This window comes from Cavenderia fasciculata (assembly GCF_000203815.1).
Source record: "Cavenderia fasciculata unplaced genomic scaffold Scf_Dfasci-G-o-33e01.r1-3, whole genome shotgun sequence".
NCBI lineage: Eukaryota > Evosea > Eumycetozoa > Acytosteliales > Cavenderiaceae > Cavenderia > Cavenderia fasciculata.
The window spans coordinates 359,981-384,556 of record NW_004457734.1 but is presented as its reverse complement, the minus strand read 5'-3'; the positions used below and the strand labels follow the sequence as shown (position 1 = coordinate 384,556).

General features: G+C 34.8%; 10 protein-coding genes across 10 annotated transcripts; 5 read left to right on the top strand and 5 right to left on the bottom strand.

Moving 5' to 3' along the window:
• Nucleotides 1–52: 52 nt before the first annotated feature.
• DFA_04369 (uncharacterized protein) lies at nt 53–1,670 on the bottom strand (the record flags this gene model as incomplete). The annotated part of the gene is made up of 5 exons (XM_004360045.1): nt 53–66; nt 198–666; nt 731–814; nt 880–918; nt 1,032–1,670. 5 exons carry the CDS (start codon nt 1,668–1,670, stop codon nt 53–55), a joined length of 1,245 nt encoding a protein of 414 aa, XP_004360102.1.
• A 158-nt stretch (nt 1,671–1,828) lies between these two features.
• On the bottom strand, nt 1,829–2,947 carry DFA_04368 (uncharacterized protein; the record flags this gene model as incomplete). Its single annotated transcript, XM_004360044.1, has 2 exons — nt 1,829–2,668; nt 2,801–2,947. The coding sequence occupies 2 exons, from the start codon at nt 2,945–2,947 to the stop codon at nt 1,829–1,831; spliced, it is 987 nt and encodes a 328-aa protein (XP_004360101.1).
• Nucleotides 2,948–5,372: 2,425 nt separating this feature from the next.
• Nucleotides 5,373–6,362, top strand: DFA_04367 (uncharacterized protein; the record flags this gene model as incomplete). The annotated part of the gene is made up of 1 exon (XM_004360043.1): nt 5,373–6,362. The coding sequence occupies one exon, from the start codon at nt 5,373–5,375 to the stop codon at nt 6,360–6,362; it is 990 nt and encodes a 329-aa protein (XP_004360100.1).
• A 207-nt stretch (nt 6,363–6,569) lies between these two features.
• On the top strand, nt 6,570–8,433 carry DFA_04366 (uncharacterized protein; the record flags this gene model as incomplete). Its single annotated transcript, XM_004360042.1, has 3 exons — nt 6,570–7,175; nt 7,258–7,296; nt 7,381–8,433. 3 exons carry the CDS (start codon nt 6,570–6,572, stop codon nt 8,431–8,433), a joined length of 1,698 nt encoding a protein of 565 aa, XP_004360099.1.
• A 127-nt stretch (nt 8,434–8,560) lies between these two features.
• Nucleotides 8,561–10,977, top strand: DFA_04365 (uncharacterized protein; the record flags this gene model as incomplete). The annotated part of the gene is made up of 2 exons (XM_004360041.1): nt 8,561–9,486; nt 9,699–10,977. 2 exons carry the CDS (start codon nt 8,561–8,563, stop codon nt 10,975–10,977), a joined length of 2,205 nt encoding a protein of 734 aa, XP_004360098.1.
• Nucleotides 10,978–11,387: 410 nt separating this feature from the next.
• Nucleotides 11,388–17,105, top strand: DFA_04364 (uncharacterized protein; the record flags this gene model as incomplete). Its single annotated transcript, XM_004360040.1, has 4 exons — nt 11,388–15,920; nt 16,020–16,421; nt 16,497–16,869; nt 16,942–17,105. 4 exons carry the CDS (start codon nt 11,388–11,390, stop codon nt 17,103–17,105), a joined length of 5,472 nt encoding a protein of 1,823 aa, XP_004360097.1.
• A 370-nt stretch (nt 17,106–17,475) lies between these two features.
• DFA_04363 (uncharacterized protein) lies at nt 17,476–18,023 on the top strand (the record flags this gene model as incomplete). The annotated part of the gene is made up of 2 exons (XM_004360039.1): nt 17,476–17,664; nt 17,883–18,023. The coding sequence occupies 2 exons, from the start codon at nt 17,476–17,478 to the stop codon at nt 18,021–18,023; spliced, it is 330 nt and encodes a 109-aa protein (XP_004360096.1).
• A 52-nt stretch (nt 18,024–18,075) lies between these two features.
• Nucleotides 18,076–21,745, bottom strand: DFA_04362 (uncharacterized protein; the record flags this gene model as incomplete). Its single annotated transcript, XM_004360038.1, has 6 exons — nt 18,076–19,297; nt 19,427–20,230; nt 20,295–20,429; nt 20,509–21,085; nt 21,171–21,399; nt 21,527–21,745. The coding sequence occupies 6 exons, from the start codon at nt 21,743–21,745 to the stop codon at nt 18,076–18,078; spliced, it is 3,186 nt and encodes a 1,061-aa protein (XP_004360095.1).
• Nucleotides 21,746–21,901: 156 nt separating this feature from the next.
• Nucleotides 21,902–22,950, bottom strand: DFA_04361 (uncharacterized protein; the record flags this gene model as incomplete). Its single annotated transcript, XM_004360037.1, has 3 exons — nt 21,902–22,059; nt 22,316–22,351; nt 22,602–22,950. 3 exons carry the CDS (start codon nt 22,948–22,950, stop codon nt 21,902–21,904), a joined length of 543 nt encoding a protein of 180 aa, XP_004360094.1.
• Nucleotides 22,951–23,275: 325 nt separating this feature from the next.
• On the bottom strand, nt 23,276–24,370 carry DFA_04360 (zinc-containing alcohol dehydrogenase; the record flags this gene model as incomplete). The annotated part of the gene is made up of 2 exons (XM_004360036.1): nt 23,276–24,249; nt 24,313–24,370. The coding sequence occupies 2 exons, from the start codon at nt 24,368–24,370 to the stop codon at nt 23,276–23,278; spliced, it is 1,032 nt and encodes a 343-aa protein (XP_004360093.1).
• Between the last annotated feature and the right edge of the window lie 206 nt (nt 24,371–24,576).

Here is a 24,576-nt window from a genome sequence, read left to right as displayed (position 1 = left end):
TTGAAGATACAATAAAATGTAGTAGTAGTTGTTGTAATAGTCATTGTTATTATTAATTCTTAACATCTTTTAAAATATTATTTTGATGTAATTATTTTATTTTTTGGAACTCTTTGTTTGTTTTAAATAATTCTCGAGAAGGTGAATAATTTTTGGGTCTTGGTCATAACGTCGACTATGAATTTGGGCCAACATACTTTCAAGTGATTCTATTCCCAGTGTATCTCCAAATTGTGTTAGAATCCAATTGGAAAGATCATAGTGTCTAAGAGATGCAGTTTCTAATAGTTTTTGTGCATCGTATTTCTCTTTTCTGACATTGATTAGAAAAGATACAACTTTGATGTGACCATTTTCAGCAGCCCAATCCAAAGCCCAAGTTGTTGCACCTTCACTACGATGCTCTGAAAGGTACTTTACAATTTCAATGCGACCATTTGCAGATGCCCCATCCATAGCTTTGGTTGTCGCACCTTCGCTACGATGCTCTTGTAAGTACTTTACAATTTCATAGTGACCATTTGAAGCAGCCCTATCCATGGCATTGGTTGTCGCACCCTCTGTACGATGCTCTGAAAGGTACCTGACGATATCAATGTGCCCGCCCAATGATGCCAGATCAATAGCTTGACAAGTACATCCTTCTTGACGATTCTCATGCAAAAACTATGAATGAATGTGAATTGTTATTAAGATATTGGACAAATATTACAATAGAATTAAAACATACTTTAACCATCTCGAAATGACCATTTTGAGCTGCCATATCCATAGCATTCTTTGTGCATCCTCCAGTGCTATTAAAATGAAGTATCTATATATTTAAAAATGACATATTTAATATGTATGTTTTGCAATTAACCAACCAATCAAACTCACCTTTACAATATCAAAATGACCATGATTTGCTGCTTCATCCTACAGTTAACGTAATACAATGGAAAGAGAGAGAGAGAAGAAATAATTAATTAATTGTTCTTTTTTTTTGTTTTTGTTTGATCCAATTCAGTTAGTTGTGTTTGCTTACTTACCATTCCATCAGTACTACACCGATCAGTTCTATTATTCTCGTATACATACTTTATTATATCAATGAATCCTTTACTACAAGCAGTATCCAATACATGAGAACTGATTCTTACGTCGGCACCGATAGAGTCTATCAACTTGACAGTCGAGAGGTACCCATTCTTGACTGCGACATCTATAGCCCTATCGAGAAAGTTAGAGTCGGAGTATCTTGGATATTTCTTGACTAGATATTCCAATATCTCTTGATTGATTGCTTCGCGACGATTCAACAACAAGGTAGCACATATATTCCACAGATATTCAAAATCGGTCGACCATTCCACAAGATGTTCAAATGTATCCAATGTTGCATTACGATGAAAGCAGTATTCATTGATCAATCTGATTCTTCTTTGATTCTTCAACTCTACCATCTGATTACAATCCGATGGTAGATAATGACATAGAAAGTGCCAAGGCATTGCAAATCTTGATATCATCCCAAGATCGGGTAACTTGATGATATCCCTTCCTTTTAATGATCGTTGTCTACCATCATAAATACTACCATTATACCTTTGTTTTGATATATCACCAATATGATTGAATATTAATTGTCTAATGTATATCGATCTAAATATACAATTAAATGAAGTCATAATACTTCGATGAGAAAAACTAAATAAATAACTCGAGTTTAAGGGAAAAATACAATTAAATAATAATTTAATTTATTTTAAAAGAGGGGAAAAACAATCTGCTACAAATGGGTAATAGACAAAGTGAATAAAAGGTCATAAGTCAACTTTTAGTCGATTTATGAAGCATAGTTGAATTGCAAGGTAAAGTTGGCAGCATAGGAACCTTGGATTCTGTAACCAAAAGTGAGGACTTCATTGGCGTTGAAGAGATCCTTGTATGGGTAGAAAGTGTAGGTGTTTGGAGCGACACCAGAGGCAGCGAGGGTGCTGTTGAGGGTCCAGATGTCGTTGTTACCGAGGGTGTAGTCGGATTGGACGATCATGCCTTGGACGGCTGGACCATAGTTGACCAAAGATACTTCGAATTGGGTGTAACCAGAGTACGAGGTGACGACTCTTTGTGAGACAGAGATGGCCTTGTTGCAAGCACATTCGGGCTTGATGTAGTAGATCGAGGTTGGACGACTGCAGTATGAACCGAACCAAGCGTCAGATTGAGCTCTCAAGACACCACCGATAACTCTTGGGGCCTTGTTGGCACCCAAACCAAAGGCACGGGCAAAGATGTAAGAAGAGTCCATTGGGATGTTGGACATACAGATCTTACAGTACAAGTCTCTGTTGAAGGTACCCCAGACGATGGTCTTGAAGTCAGCCCAGACGAGGGCACCAGCGCACATGGCACATGGCTCTCCAGTGGTGTAGAGGGTAAAGTTGGTGAAGCTCTTGATGCCATAGAGGGCGGTACAGTTGTTGATGGCAACAGTCTCACCGTGAGCAATCATGTTTGGACTACCAGTGTTGACACCGATGCAAGCAAGAGTGCCATTTGGGAAGTAGATTGAAGCGACAAACTTTTTGTTCAAAGCCTTGGCAACTTCGATAACATGAGCCATACCAGCTTGATGGATAACTAATTCATCAATTGGGATATCAGTTGGATTAAGAACGACTCCCTAATAAAAATTAAATTAAAAATAGATATTGATATGATTAGAGTCGATTTTTCATTAAATTTATTTGGATTATGTGTGTTGATCCAAAAATAATTATATTTATATTTTTTATATTATTTATATTTGACATACTTCGTCGAGTTGCTTCCATTGAGCAAAGGAAGTAGCTGGACAGTTACCGCCGATGGTAACCTTGGAGGGGTCATAGTCGCCAGCACAAGCTTGCACTGCAAAGATGACGGATAATAGTACAAAAAGTAATGATAAAACCTTATACATGATTAATTGTATTGGTAGATAGATAGTATTTGTTGAGTTGGGTGTTGGAATGTATTAATTGAAAATGATGGATGAGGAGTTTAAATAGTTGTTGGTGTTGTTGTTTTTAGGGGCCCATCCAAACAAACAGCACTCCACCATCATAGATCTAAAATTACACAAATAAAATAACTACAGAGATCGGTAGTAGCACTGGGCCTCTATCCCATCCGACCAACACCCAGTTCTGTTTGGAAAACAAGGGCATTGTTGGGAGTGTAGCCCCCCAACATCTGTCACTTTGTAGATAGATGGGGTGAATCGAGTAAAGTAGGTATCAACACACCGAATAAATCGTCATGTTCTGTTTTATTGTCCCTGTTGCTCTCTCGTCGTTAATTTCATTGAATCACTACCAAATACTGCCGAACGTGTATAGAGGTTGACCTTCAATTCATTTGAACGAACCCCCACGCACACCCCCTCTGCATCAGAACTCCCATTGGTTCTGCAACTATTGACGGCTATAACTACTATATATTACACGAATAACCACATAATGCTAAAAATATCCATTCGTTTGAATGGTTGGTTGGTCAGAGACAAGACAGCACCCTCGATAAAGGGGCTTGATAGGACCAGATCTGTCGGTTTTTCGTTTTTTTTTATAAACAATTTTTTTGTTGCTGCGCTATTTTCTATTTCGTGCAACCTTTGTCCTTTCTCCTCTCATTTCTCTATGTCAGCGTTGATGGTTTATAGTGGTAGCTATCTTTGCATGCTTGTAAAACCCGGGCATCACTTTGAGTGACAACAGAATTATAGTTGAAAAGCAAAGCTAAAGACAGGGTTAAGGTCTTGTCGCACCATGTCTTATTGGGATCACCCAACAACCAAATTATAAGAATACAACAGTAGTAGTTTTGAATTTCACGATTATGACAACAATCAGACTAATACACGAACAAACAAACATCAAACAAGCAAGCAAATGTGGTCGATGTGTAGTATAGAATTCTGTAGAACCAATAGAGCGTAACGTGTCTTGTCTAGATTCAATGAATCACCTACTACCAAACCATCGAAACATAAATATCATGACACGACAATAAGTCTCCTTCCTTCCTTCCTTCCTTCTTCCTTCATTTCTCACAACCTTGCATCACTCTACTCGTCTCTAGTAGTAGTGGATCTATCATTTACCTGCAAATATTACATGACACTGTGTTTTAGGTGATGGACAGTGGTGTAGTATAATAACTACAACACATAAATGGTTTGAACCGAGAAGAAGACAAGATAAAAGATTATACTATGACATGAAGAAAGTAAGATACAAGATACATACAAACGAGTAGAGATTTAAATCTCCATCATTAATCGAGCCAGATATATATATAGATATTTATATATCTACGAATTCGTAAGTAATCGATCTATATATCTATTTATATTTTTTTTATATCTCTATCTATCTCTATAATAATAATATTAATATTAATAATATAAATCTATCCTCATTTGTTTAAAATAATAATATTAATTAATCCATCCATTTCACCGGTTCTATTCTTGATCACTCGTTATCCTTTCATGTAGGTTGTTTAGGATGGTGAGAGCAGGAGGAGTGTTCTTTTTCAAAGGGGTGGGGGTTTGTTTGCCTATTCCAAAAAGTATTGACTGTGTGTGTGTATGTCACTCATTTTTAAAACAAGCAACACATGGAGGAATTCAATTTTGATTTTGATCGATTAAGGATGTGATCATCACCCCCCCTTGTTCGAAAAATGATCAGTGGAGGGATGATATTGATATCGGTTGTCTGCTGTCACCTTGCACCAACCAATCAAATCAAATAGTAATAGTACTATTACTCGTTAGTATTAGTTGATGATGACAAGTTTTGAGTAGAGCTATCATCATCAGGTGCACCTGCACCAGTAGTCCTGTACAGATCATACATCCTCCATCTAATGTTTGTTGTTGATATCATCCTTAAACAAGCGCTCAAATTAATCAATCGTTCCCAATATCACAAGTAGTTACTACCAGTACAAGAGCACAGTAGTACTAGTACTAGATGAAAAAGGGAATCACTGGAATATTATAATGATCCCAAACATGGAAGCAGATGAAATAGGAAATCATTGGAATAATATCTCTAGCCCATGATATCATATCCAAACCTAGTAGATGTTTAAATCAGGTAGTTGGATTGTTGTTATTACTGCTACCCAAAACTAGAAGATGTTTAAAACAGGAAATTGGTATTTAATATTATCATCCCATCCCCCAACCAACCTCCTCCTGCAACCGATTAGTATAAATAGAGCTGTTTTTGTTTTTCATCATTATTTTAAATCACAAATCAAACAACAACTAACAGTTTAATTAATAATTAACTCACAACAAATACCATACACATATAATAATAATAATATTAAAAATGGCAATTGAAATCATCAACTTTAACCGTGAACTCCTCCAACTCCAAAGACAATCTTTGGATTCACACCCAACCACCAACTATTTCTATATTGTATTTTGTATCATTGTTTTCTTATATACCATCCAAAAGCGTGACAAGAAGTCGTCAAGTCGCTTTATGGAAATACTCTCATCAACTCAATCAATCAGTATTTTAGAAATCAACTTTATCAATCGTATTGTCAGAACCAACAATGCTGATATCTCACTCGAACAATTCTGTCAATCATACCTCATCGACTCAATCACCCTCCAAAATAATATCATCTCATCAATGAATCAATTCTCACCAAGTGACGTACAAATCAAGAGCAAGAGCTGCTCTTCATACTATCGTCTCACTGGAAAGTATGATGCCTCGACCAGTGTCTTCCAAGGAATCATGATTGACAACACTCAAGAAAAACAACAACTCAAGAAGCTCAAGAACACCTTGACTCACGATGCACTCACCGGTCTCCAAAATAGATACCATCTCAACAACAAGATTCAAAAGTTTTGTGCCAAGTCTTCATCTGAACAATGCTCAATCTACTTTATCGATCTCAACAAATTCAAACAAATCAACGATACCCATGGACACGACAATGGTGACGTTGTCCTCAGATCAGTTGCCGATCGTTTCCAACAATTCGCCGACGAATCAGTTCTCCCAGTCCGCCTTTCTGGCGATGAATTCCTCATTGTCAAACGCAATGTAGAATCAAACACACAAGCTGACCAATTCATTTCCAGCTACCTCTCAAGTGTCCAATGCGACGCTGTCCAACTCAACGACTCAACCACCTCGATCAAAGTCACTCTTTCCTTTGGAGGTGTTGTATTCAACAAATCACAATCAACCCAAACCGACAAGTTGATTAAATGTGCCGATGAAAGAATGTACCAAATGAAAAAGAACCTTTTACCAAACGGCAATACTACCGTTACCTTTACCTCTGATATTTAAATTAATAAATATTAATTAACAAAATAAGAAAAAAAAGAAAAAGTAGTGTACTTTTTTTTTTTTTTTTTCCTAACACCCCCAAAATACTTGTCTTGCATCATCTTATCTTCTTTATTCTTTTTTTTTTTAATAACTTCAACTTTCAACAAATAATATTATATTGTAATAATGACTACTACAATAATAACATTTCAATCTATCTATAGAATGAAATACATTAGACAATTGATATTCAATCTTATAAATGATATATCACAGCAATTGTATAAAGGCAGTATTTATGATGATGGTAGACAACGATCATTAGTCGGAAGAGATATCATCAAGTTAACATTACCTCGACTTGAAATGGTATCAAAGTTTGCAATGCCGTGGAACTATATTTGTCATTATCTACCAACAGATGTTGATGAAATAGTATTCAAAGAAAGACAAAGAGCCATCACTCAATACTGTCATCATCGTAATGCAACGTTGGATACACTCGTACATCTATTGGAATGGTCTCCCACCGTTCAAATTGAATGGCACTACTTGAAAAACAGTGGTTGTGATATAAGTAATCAAGAGATATTAGAGTATCTCATCAAGAGGTGTTCTGTAGCTGTTGCTGGAGATTCGAATGACTTTCTCGTTTGGGCAATGAATAGTGCATGCCTGAATGGGTATCTCGAGATTGTCAAGTTGTTGCACTCGAGTTTCAATGGTTTAAAAATAGATAAAACAACAATGGATAGAGCTAGTAGAGTATCAATTGACATTGTAAAGTATTTACATGATAATAGAACTGAAGGTTGTAGTCATAATGCAATGGTAAGAATCTAACCAAAAAAAAAAAACAAAAAGAAAAAAGTAAAAGATAGACTTATATTCTTTTTTTTTTATTTGATTGTAGGATAATGCTTCAAGAAATGGTCGTTTAGATATTGTCAAGGTGAGTGAGTCATGAGATATTAACATTAGATATGAAAGAAAAGTTCCATTAACCCTCTCATTTTTTCAAAAATATTTATATTAGTTTCTTCATTCTAATAGAACTGAAGGTGCATCAAAGAATGCTTTGGTTTGGGCATCTGAAAACGGACACATTGAAATTGTAAAGTTTCTTTCAGAGCATCGTACTGAAGGTGCAGCAAACAAGGCTATGGATTTAGCAGCTCAAAATGGACACATTGATGTAGTAAAGTATCTTTCAGAGTACCGTCGTGAAGGTGCATCAACCAATGCTATCGATTGGGCATCTCAAAATGGTCACATTGAAATTGTAAAGTTTCTTTCTGAGCATCGTAGTGAAGGTGCAACAACCAATGCTATGGATGGGGCAGCTAAAAATGGTCGCATTGAAATTGTAAAGTACCTTTCAGAGCATCGTAGTGAAGGTGCAAAAACCTTGGCTATGAATATGGCAGCTCAAAACGGACACATTGAAATGGTAAAGTATCTTCATTTCAATCGTAGTGAAGGTGCAACAACCAGTGCTATCGATTGGGCTGCTGGAAATGGACACATTGAAATTGTAAAGTTCCTTTCCGAGCACCGTAGTGAAGGTGCATCAACCAAGGCTGTGGATTGGGCAGCTCAAAATGGTCGCATTGAAATAGTAAAGTACCTTTCAGAGCATCGTAGTGAAGGTGCAACTACCAATGCTATGGATTTGGCAGCTCAAAACGGCCACATTGAAGTGGTAAAGTATCTTTCAGAGCATCGTAGTGAAGGTGCAACAACCAATGCTATGGATTGGGCAGCTCAAAATGGACACATTGAAATTGTAGAGTTCCTTTACGAGCATCGTAGTGAAGGTGCAACAACCAAGGCTATGGATTTGGCAGCTCAAAACGGACACATTGAAATGGTAAAGTATCTTTCAGAGCACCGTAGTGAAGGTGCAACTACCAATGCTATGGATATGGCAGCTCAAAATGGACATTTTGAAATGGTAAAGTATCTTTCAGAGCGTCGTAGTGAAGGTGCAACAACCAATGCTATGGATGGGGCAGCTAAAAATGGTCACATTGAAATAGTAAAGTACCTTTCAGAGCATCGTAGTGTGGTGACGATACCTCACTTATAAAAACCCATGTTCTCACATAATCAAGTATAAATAGAGCCTTTTTTTTTTCATCATTATTTTAAATCACAAATCAAACAACAATAACTAATTCACAACAACTACTATACACTAATAATAATATTAAAAAATGGCAATTGAAATCATCAACTTTAATCAACTCATCCAAAGACAATCTTTGGATAGATTCCCAACCACTCTATTCCCAACCAACTATTTCTATATTGTATTTTGTATCATTGTTTTCTTATATACCATCCAAAAGCGTGACAAGAAGTCATCAAGTCGCTTTATGGAAATACTCTCATCAACTCAATCAATCAGTATTTTAGAAATCAACTTTATCAATCGTATTGTTAAATCCAATAATAGTTCAGTATCACTCGAACAATTCTGTCAATCATACCTCATCGACTCAATCACTCTCCAAAATAACATCATCTCATCAATGAACCAATTTTCACCAAGTGACGTTCAAATCAAGAGCAAGAGCTGCTCTTCATACTATCGTCTCACTGGAAAGTATGATGCTTCGACCAGTGTCTTCCAAGGAATCATGATTGACAACACTCAAGAGAAACAACAACTCAAGAAACTCAAGAACACCTTGACTCACGATGCACTCACCGGTCTCCAAAATAGATACCATCTCAACAACAAGATTCAAAAGTTTTGTGCCAAGTCTTCATCAGAACAATGCTCAATCTACTTTATCGATCTCAACAAATTCAAACAAATCAACGATACCCATGGACACGACAATGGTGATGTTGTCCTCAGATCAGTTGCCGATCGTTTCCAACAATTCGCCGACGAATCAGTTCTCCCAGTCCGCCTTTCTGGCGATGAATTCCTCATTGTCAAACGCAATGTAGAATCAAACACACAAGCTGATCAATTCATTTCCAGCTACCTCTCAAGTGTCCAATGCGACACTGTCCAACTCAACGACTCAACCACCTCAATCAAAGTAACTCTTTCCTTTGGAGGTGTTGTATTCAACAAATCACAATCAACCCAAACCGACAAGTTGATTATATGTGCCGATGAAAGAATGTACCAAATGAAAAAGAACCTTTTACCAAACGGCAATACTACCGTTACCTTTACTGCTTAAATTAATAAATATTAATTAACTAAAAAAAAAAAAGAAAGTAGTGTAGACCATAAAACAAAATTAAGTCTTTTTACTCTATATTCATTGACCTGGACTTCTTCTTCTTTGTATTATCTCTGTACAAGTCTTGTAAATAATTTTATTTATTTAGACTAACAACAACACTCAACAAGAACAAGAAAGCTCATACGAATACAACAACTTATCAACGTGCAAGTTCAGCATTTAGAAGAATCAATCATTCTTGGGTTGGGACCACCATAGGTAGCAGAGTCATGAACGACGAGATGCAAGTGTCAACTTTGAACACGAATTCACTGCAAAGTTCTGAGCTTGAACTAGATGTTCATCCTCTGCTTCAAATGGATCCTACGTTTCAAGTTCAGCCTCTGCTTTCAGTTGATCCTCTGCTTCAAATGGATCCTATGTTTCAAGTTCAACCTCTGCAACCTATGACGCTTCAAGTTGAACCTGAACAGCTTGTACAACAACAAAACAATCAAGATACCACTACTACTACTACTGCTACTAGTACAACATCAACTACAACCACCACCAACACCGCCACTACTATACTCGCAAATAATACAACCACGAAAGTAAAAAGAAAAGAACCAAAACCAAATGAAACGATTCCCCTCGCTGCACTTACAACACCAGCAGGAACAAAGAATTCAAAATGCTCATGCTCAAAGTTATCTTTTTATAATACTACGTGTTCGGCAGCTTGTGGATGTAGAAAAAAGGGACATGGTTGTGCTGCATCTTGCAAATGTAAAGGTAAATGCAGTAATGGGTTCTCAAACGATGATAGATTCTTTCCAATGTGGCGAAACGTTGTTCTCTATCGATTGATCTACCATTATGTCAACCCAAGAAAGACGGAATACAATATTCAACTCCGCGAGAGACAAGAGACATTAAAGAATGACCTTCCAACGGATATCGTCATCAATAGTGGAAACCAATATGTTGTCAATCAATACTTGAAAGGATCATATTCCTTTCAAAAGATGGTTAATATTCTCCGCGCAGCTTCAGAAAAGGATGTTAGAAAACAACAAATCATCGATGCATTGGCAGTCTACAAACTCAATCTCAGATCCGACAGTCGTTTGTGTTTTGGTTACATTGATGGTACACTTGGCGGCCATTGGACTGTCGATTCTATAGTCCACGAGATGTGCAAAATGAAATACTTTTTCGATTATTGCAATATGAAAAGTTATCTCTCTTATTGTTCCTTTGATGAAGCAAAAGAAAGAGTAGAATCAAAACATGGAGTTCCAAAAGTTTGGCCTTGGATGAAAAGCTCTGATGATGGTTTTCAACAGCAGGTTGCCAATGGTTATCATGGTCCGGCTTATGTTCGTCATTCTTATTCTTATAATCGTTATGATTACGATTCTGATTACGATTCTGATTATTGATCGATATTAAAAGTTCCCAAAAATTCTCGATATTGGCACACTCCAATCTTTTAATTCTAGTACCAACAACAACAACATCAACAGATGGATTAAAATAAAATAGATCATTGTATTTGATAACTCTGTAACTGTATTTGAGCAAAAGAAAATTTAGATCAAAAAATGAAATGAATACTAGTATTAAATTCTCTTCACACTTTCATTGAGGAGTTTTCAAAAAACGAATGACGACGGTTGGGGTTGAAAATTGCAAAAAAGGCGCAATGAGAGTAGAGTATTATTAATAACGTAGATAGTATCCCTCCATTTTTTAATCATTCAAATTGCGATATAGATAGATAGAAGTAATAATGAGAGAAAGAGTATAGAGTAGAGTAGTATATAATACAAATACAATTATTTCATATTCAATGATGTTTGACTTTAATTTTAATAATAATAATAATAGTCACGAAGACCCGTCTGCATCAACCTCTACTTCTTCTTCTTCTTCTTTACAACAAGATCATCTACATAATAATCATAATCATATTAATCATCTAAATAATCATCACCATCATGGGTTATCAGACTTGTCAGATGTGTTTGATACATTGCAACCTTCGTCTGGAGGGTCATCTAGTTTGTTGGATGTACCGTCTACTCCCAACTCGATGATATTGAATCATCTTGGAGGCAGTCATCTACACCACAGTCCTGGTAGTAGCGGCGGTCTCTCTAATCTCATCAACAACAACAACAATAACAACAAACCATTCATGTCGAGTAGTACGAGTAGCAGTAGCAGTATTATCAACCATAACCTCGAGACTATAAAAAGCAAGATGGTAGCAACCAACAAACTAATCGAACGATACAAGAATGTACAAGCACAACTCAAAGCTGTTCAAAAGGAGAATACTATGCTTAAACAAAACAATAACAACAACAACAACAACTCAACAAACTCAACCAATAATAATAATAATAATAATAATATAGATTACAACAAACTAAATCATATGTATATGTCTGAAAAGAAAGAATCAGAGTATCTCAAACACCAACTTGAACAGGCTATAGCAAGCATCGAACCACTTCACAAAAAGATTGCCGATATTGAAAAGAACTCTGAAGACACTGCTAAAAAGTATGCCACCAAAGAACTAGAGATGGTCGCTCTCAGACTATTCCTCAATCAACAAGATGCCAAATCACACGAGACCACAGAGAAACTTAAAAACTATGATAATCTACTTAAAAAGGTAAATGAAGGCAAGGAACTCAAAGTACGTTACTCTGAAATGAAAAGATCAAACGAGAAATTGGCTAGACAATTGGCTATCTATAAATCAAGAGAAGAAATTAAGTCTGGTACAGGTACAACTACTTCAACTTTGCATTCATCTTCATTTTTATCTTCTTCTTCTTCAACTGCTACGACTTGTTCAAATTGTAAAAAGGGAATGTCTAAAACTCCATTATCATCATCTGCGGCTATGCTTGATAATACAAATCTACGATTCAGTAGTAAATCAATCATACATGCACCCATTTCTAGCGCACCTATCACAAGTAGCAGTGAGAGTAGTGGGTTTGGAGCAGACGATGATTTCTCAACAAACATGTCTAATTCATACCAAGACCAACAAGATTTGAACAACATGAATAGTCATATGGAAGAAAAAGAAAAAGAAAAAGAAAAAGAAAAAGAAAAAGAAAAAGAGAAAGAGAAAGATGATACAACAACAACAACTACAACACTAAATAATAATATGATGGAAAAAGAAGATGTAGACCATAGTGATATTCAATTTGAAGGTGGTGCTACTACTACATCTAATGGTCATGATGATGATGATGAAGATAATCATAATAGTTCAATGGATATGATGTTTGATATGGAAGAGTATACAGCACCTACATCTCTTTCTGCTGCTTCTTCAACGTCGACGTCGTTGAATATTTTGGATAGTCATATGTCGACTATTAGTGATACTGAGATGGAGATGGTCGAAGTCCACCACCATCACCATCAATCAATCATTGACAGTCCACAACGATCAGTACAAAAACAACCAACTCCAAAACCATCACCAGTTAAACAATTTGTAAAACCACCTCCACTATCATCTCTTCTTGGTCCACAATTTTCAACTCCACAATCAACAAACAAAATCATCTATCAAGAAAGAGATCCCAAACAACCTAAACAATCTCAACAACAACCAGAACCAGAAATAGAACAAGAAGAAGTTGAAATGGTAGAAATACCAGCTGTGGAGCAAGATATTTTAGATGATCATGAAAAGGAATTACTTGGATTATTATCAACTGAAGAGACAGAAGAGACACCTATTGAACAACCAGTTATGGACACAAAAAAACAATTAAAAGCTAAACAAGCAGAAGAGAGGAAAAAGAAAAGAGAAGCTGCCAAAGAGGAGAAAAAGAGAGAACGAGAGGAATCTAAAAAACAACAACTAGAAAAGAAGGCAAAGAAACAACCAGCTGGTATTAAAAAGTCATCATCATCGGCAAAGAAACAAAAACAAGACGATCAAAGTGGTGGTGGTGAAGAAGAAGAAGAAGAATCATCAACCATTTTAGATGAAGATGATTATGGTTTGGAACAAGAACTATTTGGTGGAAATAATTTTATTAATAATCATGACAGCAATAATAATAATAATGACAATCACGAAGAAGAAATCAATAATAATCATGATGATGATAATAATAATAATAATAATAATAATAATAATCCAACCATTATAGAAAGCGAAATTGTAAATAATAATAATAATAATAATAATTCTTCAAATAGTGATGTAAATAATAATAGTAGTAATAGTAGGAATATTATTCTACCACCAATAATTGTAAATAATTCACAAGATAGTATTAAATCTATACCAACCACGACCATTCACCCAACGACAACAAAGACAACGATTAGCGATGAAAAGATGGATGTTATAACATTGCCAAACGAAAATAATTTAATGCCAACAGCAATTGTTCCACCTCATATTTTTAGTCGTATCAATTCATTCCTTTCAATTGCCGATACTTCAATTGATTCACCCATTTCACCAGGAGTTATTTTTTCAGAGCATCCTCTTGGATCAACCAACAAAACAACAAATCAAGATAATAATATTAATAATAATAATAATAATAATAATAATAATAATAATAATAATAATAATAATAATAATAATAATAATAATAATAATAATAATAATAATAATAATAGTAATCAAATGACAGATGATAGTCAAAGCGATATTCAATTTGGTAATGATACTATTCATATCGACGACGACCAAATTCAATCTTTGGATGAAAAACAATCAAAACCAATGGTTGTTGAAACCATTGTAGAGGATAATTTTGAACAGGATCATCATCATCATCATCATCATGTCGCACCAGATTTGGTTTCAGTTGAACAGGTAGAAAATGTCTTGGAAAATGTGAGTGTGGAAATTAAACCAATCGAAGCACCATCCTCTTCTCCAATTATTCTTGAAAAGAAAGAGGAAATATTGGTTAAAGAAACTGAACCAGTACAATTGGAAATAGTAATGGATAAACAACCACCATCTTTATCACCAATACTCGAACAAGAGAAAGAAAAGGAAATTGAACCAGTACAATTGGAAATAGTAATGGATAAACAACCTTCAACTCCACCTCGAGAAGAGGTAAAAGAAATTGAAAAGGATAATGCACTATTATTATCTATTCAACCAATGCAAGTTGACAACGATTTGCAAATCCCTCAACTACCCTCTTCTTCTTCTTCTTCTTCTTCTTCTTCTTCTTCTTCTTCTTCTTCTGCTTCCTCTCCCTCCATTGTCCTTCCTCCAACACCTTCAATTGAAAAACCATCTCTCAAACGTACAAATAATGAAATCGATGATATACCAATCACAGTGAATAATAATAATCCTACTACTGTACAAGAAGAACAACAACAACCAGCAGTAGCAGCAGATGCACCAAAAAAGAGACAAAGAATTCAACCAATTAAAACAACGAGAACGGTTAGAGGTCAAACTGTTAGAGAGGTTATTGCTACCTTGCCAGAAGATGAAGATAAAACCAACACCAAAACTATTGAACCCGTCCAACATCCAATACCAACACCAATACCTACTATAATTAAACCAACGACAACACCAATACCTATTTTAATTAAACCAACTCCAACTCCGATTCCTACGGTCATCCAACATCCAATACCAACACCAATACCTACTATAATTAAACCAATGGCAACACCAATACCTGATTTAATTAAACCAACAATGCCAACTCCAACACCAACTCCAATACCTACATTATTAAAACAAGTTGAAAAGGAAACAATCACAGTTCAACCAGTTGAAAAGGTAATCACCACTCCACCTCCTCAACCTTCTCAATCAAAGGATGTTGAAATGGTGGAAAAGGTTATCACTCCACCACCTTCTCAATCAAAGGAAGTTGTAAAACCAACCAACGTTGTAATTGTACCAGATATTGTTATGTCTGTTGATGAATCTCCACCACTTAAGAAACCATCTCCAGTAACCTCTAAATCTCCATTGAAAAAACCAGTTGCTAAAGTTTCTCCATCCCTTCAATCCATCAAAAAGACGACGACAACTTTACCATTGACTTCTCCAAAAACCAAAACAGTATCAATGACATTTAGCGAATATGTAAAATCACAAATCAAATTGGTACAAAAAGGTGATCAATCATCACAAGAAACATTTTCAAATATTACCTCTTTCATTGATTCAAAGGAACAAATAGAGGATCGACTCGGATTGATTCGTATTGTCATTGTATCAATCATCTCTGCATTGGATAATTTAAAACCAAAAACTACATCAACTGCAAGTAGAGTTCCTATTCCAAAAGAATGTCATCAAATCATTACATTTTCATTTGAATTTTTAAAACAAAAGGTAAAAAAAAGAAAAAAAGAAAAAGAAAAGGAAATATAAAAAATAATAATAATAGTTACTAACTATAATTATCTATTTTATTTATTTTTTATTTTATAGGATATCAATTTTAAAAATGAAATGTTTAGATATTTAAATGGAACTATTGTAAACATTTTTTCAAGTTCAAAACAACAACAACAACAACAAGACAAAACAAAAGCATCAATTTCCCTATACTATAGTGAAATATTCTCAATTTTCTGCCAAACTTTTAAAGACTATTCTCCCATTTATACATTGATCTATGATATTGTAATGTTGGGACTATCACCAACCACCATTCGATTTTTATATATTATCATTGAAACTTTTAACTTTTTAAATAATAATAATAGTAGTAATAATAATAATAATAATAATATTACAACAATGGATGTTAATAATTTATTCATGGTTACAATCAATTCATTAATTTATCAAAAACTCTTAACATTAACATCAAAAGAAATTACAAATATTGTAAGTATACAAAAAAAAAAAAAGAAAAGAAAAAAGAGATATTTATTAATTTTTGCTATTTAATTTAATTTTTAGAAAACATTAAAACAAAAAGTAGAAAATAATTGTATAAAAGATATAAATGAATTGGGAAATAATTTATTATCATTGATGGATAAATATGCGTTGGTCAATGACGCTGATAAATTATTTATGGTATTAAAACCTTTGGAAATGTTGGCAGTCAATCAACACAATTGGCTGTGGATACACGACTATATTATTGGTAATCGTATTTGGAAATATTTGGCATTGGACAAGACTACATCTGCTGTTAAATGTTTTGCACTTCAATCACTCGGTCAACTTTATCTTGGTGTCAAATCAATCAATCCAGACGTTGTAACATTTAATGGTTTATCACATATTAAATTAGCTCTTCAAACTATTTTAAATGGAAATCAAACTTGTAAGTAGATACAAACAAAATAATTTAATAATATATATTCTAATTCTTTTGATTTATTTAATTTAATTATAGTTGATTATGATATTCAAAGAACAACAGGATTAACTTATTTGTATACAAGTCAAGATGAAAAAGATCTAAATATTCTTTGTAAGTGGTATGATCAATTACCACAAGACCAAAAGGAACAATGTCCAACTGTCCTACAACAATATATATCCAAAGATAATGAATAGAATAGAATAGAATAGAATAAATATAATATAATATTTATACCCAAACGACTTCTGCTCTAGACAACCTATATTTTAATTTTTTAACCTCTTCGAATAATAATGACTACAACAACTACCACCACATTTCATTATATATTTAAAGCTAAATACATTAGACAATTAATATTCCGAATTAGCACTTGCCAGTGTCCAGACTATAGTTCTTACATGAACATCGTAGTGAAGGTGCAACAACCAAAGCTATGAATTGTATCTTGATGAGAATTGTTATGAAGGATGCACAACAGGTGCTATGGATGGGGCAGCTGAAAAAGGATACATTGAAGTGGTCAAGTATCTTGATGAGAATCGGACAGAAGGATGCACAACAATGGCTATGGATGGGGCAGCTGAAAAAGGATACATTGATATTGTAAAGTTCCTTTATGAGCATCGTCAAAGTCAGGCATGTTCACAATACATTATTACATATGCATGTTTTAATGAAAACATTGAACTATTATACTATCTAGCTCACACGGTGACCAATGTTCGTTGCCATCCAAAAGATTTGACACTTGTAATAAGTAGGGGAAGGTTGGATTACTTCTACTTTCTTTATGACAATTTCAAGGAGCAGACTAATTGTTGTGTGATCCAGATACATTGATTCGGATACTAACACAAACATCATGGTCTGGGTATTATGATAGACTGAAAAAAACATACCTTAAACAATATCCTGGATGTGGTAGTCATTTCGAAATACACCAACTCTTTAAACAATATTTCCCACAGAATCTAATTGAAGATGACGGAGAAGATGAAGTAGCACATCAAATACCCAATAACAACATAAAGCAAAAGAAAACCAAGAGTAAAATATATCAATTTATATCAAGAAAATGGAATCAACTAAAAAAGAAAAGATTAAAATAATTAAATATAATAATAATTATTTAGATTAATATTTTTAATTTTACCATTTATTTTAATTTGATTTTGTTGTAGTAGTAGTAGTAGAGACTGATGATAAATGTCTACGTTTACGATCCATTTCTTCAAGATGTTGAACCAATTGATTTTTATCGATTTTAGAGGATACAGATTGAAGTACAAGAGTGGAGACGTGTTTGATAGGATATTCCTCATGGTCACGAGCCCATTGGATGATTTCTGGTTCGGTGAGGGCAGCAAATGTGATGTAACCACGGAGATAGTTTTGGGCATAGCTGACGTTAAAGGGGACGCCAGCAAGTTTCTCTAGCTTGGCGCTAATGTTGAGCAAATCTTGCACCATGTTGTTACGACCTTCTGGTGAGCACGACTTTACGCGACTGTAACCATCAACCAACTGTTGTACAAAGAATTCGAGTGAAGCCACGACAATCTTTTTCTTTTCTTTGGCCGTGATAAACTCTTGTTGTTTGATGGCGTCGTCTAGACGTTTAAAGAACTTGTTAAACTCTTTTAAAAAGTCCTCGGCATAGGCCACCATCTTGGTGCCACGCACCTCTTTGTTGTTCCAACGTTCCTCGGCAATAGTGTTGGAGAAATAGAGTGGTCCGCACGCATGTGAAAAATAGGCAGACACTGTTGTCTTTATAAAGTGTGTCTGCAAGTCGGGAATGATGCTAATGACCTGTGCATAAAACTCGTTGATCTTGTCCGTGTGGTTGGATGGCAGCAGAGGCTGGAAGACTGATAAGGCGACACGCAACGCCTCCTCGATAAACGAGAGTGACTCGACGGCAATGATACGCACGGGCAAATTAAACATGAGGTTGGGATCACCGAGCTCCAAAGCCGAGTAGTTGATACGTGGCGCAATCCAACGCACACTCGTTGGTGAAGCGGGTGCACCACCTCCAAGCTGACCGCTGCCGGCGGGTGTAGCATACATGGCGTCCAAATTGGGTGATTTCTGCTTGTTTCCAACCGTGGCTGTCGTCTCTTTAATGACCGACTTTATCTGTGAGAATTGGTTCGATGCCAAATTGGCAAAGCTAGAGATACCAGAGATATTGCCAATGGTGCTGAGACCCGACGTGATGGAACTGAGGTTGGACGAGGCAGTGGCAATGAGGGGCAGACCGAGACGCTCCTTCATGCGATTGATAAACTTGAACAATGCTGGTTTGGTAAATGAAAGATCTTCGTTTTGCTTTTCCTGAGAGATGGTCTTTTCAATCTTGGTGGTGAGTGCCTCCAAGCTGTATCCTTGTGGGTTCAAGTGTCCCAAAAACGAATAAATAGTGTACATGTAGTATTCCACCAACTGACAAATGGCTGCAAAAATATCGGTTGCAATATGTGGCAACAATTCCATCAATTCAATATACTTTGCAATATTTCTAACAAAAGAAATGGTAGCTGAAGATACTAAAACATTTTTAGTTTCTTCTTTCTTTTCTTCTTGTTTTGTTTTCTTTCCTCCTGATGCTCCATTTCCATTTCTCTTATTATTATTATTATTATTATTCTTTTTGTTATTATTTTTTTTGTTATTTTCGTCATCACTATCTTCTTCTTCTTCTTCATAATATTCTTCTTCACTACTACTATCATCATCCTTATTATTCTTATTAATTTCTTTTTCTTTTTCTTTTAAAGAAGGTGAAGAAGAAGATGGAGTAAGGTTGGTAGGAGAAATTGAAATATTTGAAGTTTGTCTTTTGTTTTTATAACTGATCAATTGAGAGAATGGATTACCATTGTCTTGAATGGCGTGGAATAATTGATCACCTGTAAGATGTTTATCGTTGTTGTGACTCTTTAATCTCTTGTCCAAACGCAATTCAACCTTTGCACTAAAATCTGATTGCACTGGGATATGAGTCCAAAATTCATTTTCCAAAACCGTTCGAATATCATCAACCTTTGACTTGTGAAGGAATTCAAAGAATGATTTACTCTGATCGATAATCGATTTACGAAGATGATGTGATGGACTACCACTAAACTCTTCTCCAATCTCTGAAATCTTGGTCACTGAATTCAAAATCAAAAGGAAATCATCAATCTTGAATGCCACCAATTTTCTATCCAATAAATGTGTAACCTGTTTTTGCATTGTATCCCATATAGTCTTTTTAAATCTTGTCAAAGCTGAACTAATATCTGAAAATATTTTACTTTCCTCTTCTCTAAAAAAAAAAAAAAAGAGTAAATAAATAAATTATAATTGATTGTATTTGTTTTTTAACATACATTGGATTTTCAACATGGAATTGATTCATTAAATATAAACTAGTCATAATATCACAAAGATATTCAAATATAGCTAATAAACAATTAACAAAATGTTCATCTTGTAATGATTTACATAATTCTTTATATCCAACTCTAAAAAAAATAATAAATAATAAATAAATTAATATTTAATTTTTTTTTTCTATCTTTTCTTTTCTATTTTTTTTTTTACCCTTTAAATTGTTCAGGATTCATAACATTAACTTCACTTAGTAATACATGAGAAAAAACAATATTTCTTGTTTCAGGTTCAATAGGATCGACGAAATTAATTTTAAGTTTATCGAGGATGGAATTACCACGACCCAACAACTTGTAGGCAGTGAATACTCTTTGATAGGTGGTTGGATTAAACATACGACAAGAGTTTAGGAAATCCTTGTCAATACGTTCCTGTACGACTTGATAGATTTGGTGAAGATTCGAATCCAATTCTGGGATGCAACTATAGTGACCATAGTCATGAATTGTACGTCTACACTCCAAATATAGTTTGATGGTGGTTGGATAGTCACCATCGGACAGTGATTGTTTCAACATACGTTCCAACGTCACAATCGATTGAATGTGTGTCAGATCGGTTAAAATCTTTTGATACATTGTACGTTTCTTGTAACGACTCATAATGAAAAAGGCAGTGTGTGTAAGATTCTTTTTAGTCTTTGCCAATGTACGTCTACCCGTTGAACACATAACCGTAGAGCTTTGCAACTCTACTCCTATTTCATGAATTTGTGCCATTCCCTCAACTAAAATTTAAAAAGTAAACAAATTAAAATATTAATATAATATTATATAATTATCTATTTCTATTTCTTTTTTTTTGTTTCATACCAAACTCTGTATAATTTTTTCTAACTCTACTAAATAATTTTGAATTTACATAATCCATAGATCGTGAATAATCGTTTACTCTTGCATCAAGGTATTGATCTAATTCCTTGTCATCATTTGTATTTGGTAAACTATCGAGTATGTATCTAGTTGGATCGAATCCTTCTTTAAAGAATCCTTCTGGTATTGATGCTGCAAATTGTTCTTCTGTTAATCCTGGTGCCATATCCTAATATATATGATACATGATAATATATAATCAAATATATTGATAAGATTTGATTAGTATTCTAATTCTAATGTCTTGTGTATTTCTCTGAGATAGATTATCATGATCGAATTTGACGAACACATACATTCTTTAAATCATAATAATATTTTGATTTCTTCTTGCTAGATGTACCGATTGGTAAACCAGTGATAGCAGAGAATGTCTTTTTAGTGACATGCTCAACTTCATCAATCTTGTGCTTGATCTGTGATACATCAAACTTGAACTTGAGATTGGGTAGATTGGCCATATTGCCTACCATCGAAGTCAACGATGATAGTTTATTTGGGTTATTATCTCCCATCTATTACTACTATTACTCTCTCTCTGTACTACTAACTACTACTAGTAATATACTACTCTAGCGTATAAATATGATACTCGTGATGAACCTAACTTCAGACCCAAGTAATTAAAAAATTGGTGAGGGTGGGGGATGATCTTTGTTTTTTTTTTTTTTTTATCTTTTTAAATAATGTGAGCAGAATTTCATGCTTGATCTCTCAAAGTAAGAGAGTAGATTTGTTTGAGTTGAGTACTCTAAAACAAACAACAACATTGTACAGGATCTAGTTCTACAAACGCTCAACAACAGACAATCAGTAACAGTGAACAGTACTATCAACAACAATGATTTATACCTCAATATGGATAAGACTTTTGGTAGTCTTGCTGTCATTCAAGATTCTCTCAACTTGTACAACATTAGACTAAATTCATCACACCCTCTCATCTCTCCTCAACACAGACATGATGACATCAATTTCTACACATCCAACCTCAATGCTCCCTCAACTGTGAAAATGAATGATATCAACAACGAATCAGTTCTTTAGCGGTGAACTAGATCGTGCAGGTTTATCCAACAATATACAACGAGTTAACCAACTCATAAAATCAACAACTTTAACTGATAATATAACAATAATTAGAAATCATTTTCATCAATTACATCAACAGGAGCAAGAGCAACGATCCTCTCCTCTCTCCCCTTCATAGTAGTATATACGAGTCTTCACCTGTCTAATTATTATTATTAGTAGTATATACCAACACACACCTATTTAGAATATATTTACATTGGAGCTATTTGGTTGTGATAGAAAGTAAGTATGAGTAAGTATGGTTAAATTTTTGGTAATGAGAGAGTTAATAATTACAATTAAACTTTGTACGGCATCCACTACAACGATCGGGCATGGCCCGTTGATAATCACTATCGGATACAGTTTTGGATTTTATAACAACACTTGGCCTTGGATCGGTATGTCCTTGCTTGAATCGTCTACCATCTTGATGGATCTTGTTTTTGAGTCTTTTCTTTGAAAGCTGTAGGTCTGTTCCGATGATATCTGCGATTTGATGACGGCTTGTGGATTTGAATATCTTCGAATGTGCAGCGAGATGCAAAGATTCGTTGGTTTGATCACCATGTATCAACAGTTCGTAAAGTTCATTTACGAATAGAGGATGATATTCATCATCTATCAACACGCATATACAACTCATCGATCTTTTGTTGAACAACAAAATGTGTAAAGGGTGGTATCGACCTGTCGACAGGTCAGCAATTTAGATGAATCACAGAACATTCCTATAGAGTGTTGTGAAGAAAAGTGTCTACTTTTGTTTTAGTCCCGTTTATTTGTCATGAAATGGGGACCAAAGTATACACTTTTCTTTACTTCTCAACCAACCAACCAATTCAATATAAATACGTAATTACGCAATTAAAATTAAAATGCATGTATATATACAAATATATTTTAGTTTAGTTTTTGATTTATTATTCATTAATAGTTAATAGTTAATAGATGTTTGCAATTTGTTTGGTTTAAAAATCACCAATCTTTAATACAGCACGGAATCTAGCTTTTGAAATATTATTTAAACATTCTTCAACTTGTTCGAGTGGGTATACTTGAAGCATGGATTTGATGTTTTGGTTGGCTGCAAATTTGAGTGTGTCTTCAGTATCGCGACTATCACCACAGTATGATCCTACGACAGACTGATTCTTGCTGATGAGTTGGAGTGGGTTGATTGTGAGTTCTTTCATAATGGCCAAAAGTAAAAGTTTTCCATTGAATCCTAGTGCCTTGGAAAGGAGCTCAACAGATTCTTTGGCAGGTGCAGTACACATGATCAACTTGATATTACCAAGTGCTTGTAATCTACCAACTACATCTGGTTTAGTAGAGTTGATGTAATGGTGTGCTCCGAGTTCCTTGGCAAGTTGTTCTTTATCATCACCTGATGAGACTGCTATGACTTCGTATCCAAGCTTTCTCGCAAATTGAATACCTAAATGTCCAAGACCGCCAATACCATGTACAGCGACCAAATCACCAGCTCTCAAACCTTGGTTACGGATAGAGTTGAATACAGTGACACCTGCACAACAGAATGGACCGGCTTGAAGGAAATCAATTTCATCTGGGATACGAGATAATGCATCTTGTGGTGCAACTGTGTATTCGGCAAACCCACCATTAAAAGATATACCACATCCACCAACACTCTTGCATGTCACCCAACTATTTGATAGACAGTCTGTACATTCTCCACAATGACCTCCACCAAAGAACCCAACTCCGACACGATCACCAATTTTAAACTTTGTAACACCTTCACCCAAGGCATCTACAATACCAGCTATTTCATGTCCAGGTACTCTTGGAAATATCGGTCCTACTCTACCACTAACAATCATTGAATCAGAGTAACATACACCACATGCCATCACCTTGACTCTAACCTGTCCCTTGGTTGTTTGTGGTATCGGTATTTGTTTAATCTCCCATTTACCTATAGTGTTATACTAATTATTATGTGTATGTATATATATGTAATGATCATTGATATACATACCAGCAGCAACTACAACAGCAGCTTTCATAGTATTATTATTGTCAGTAGAGGCGATCATTTTAAAGATGAGATATTTGTTTGTTTGATTGTTTGTTGTTGTTTGATTTACTACTATTAATCATCTTTTATTTATAGTACTTGTTCTTGAAGACATTCTCATTCTCTGTATTCGTCAGTTAGAAATATTATTATTATTATTGAAAATGAACAGACAAAAGAACGACGAACGACGTTCTCTTTTGTGATCTTTGACCAAAAAATAAA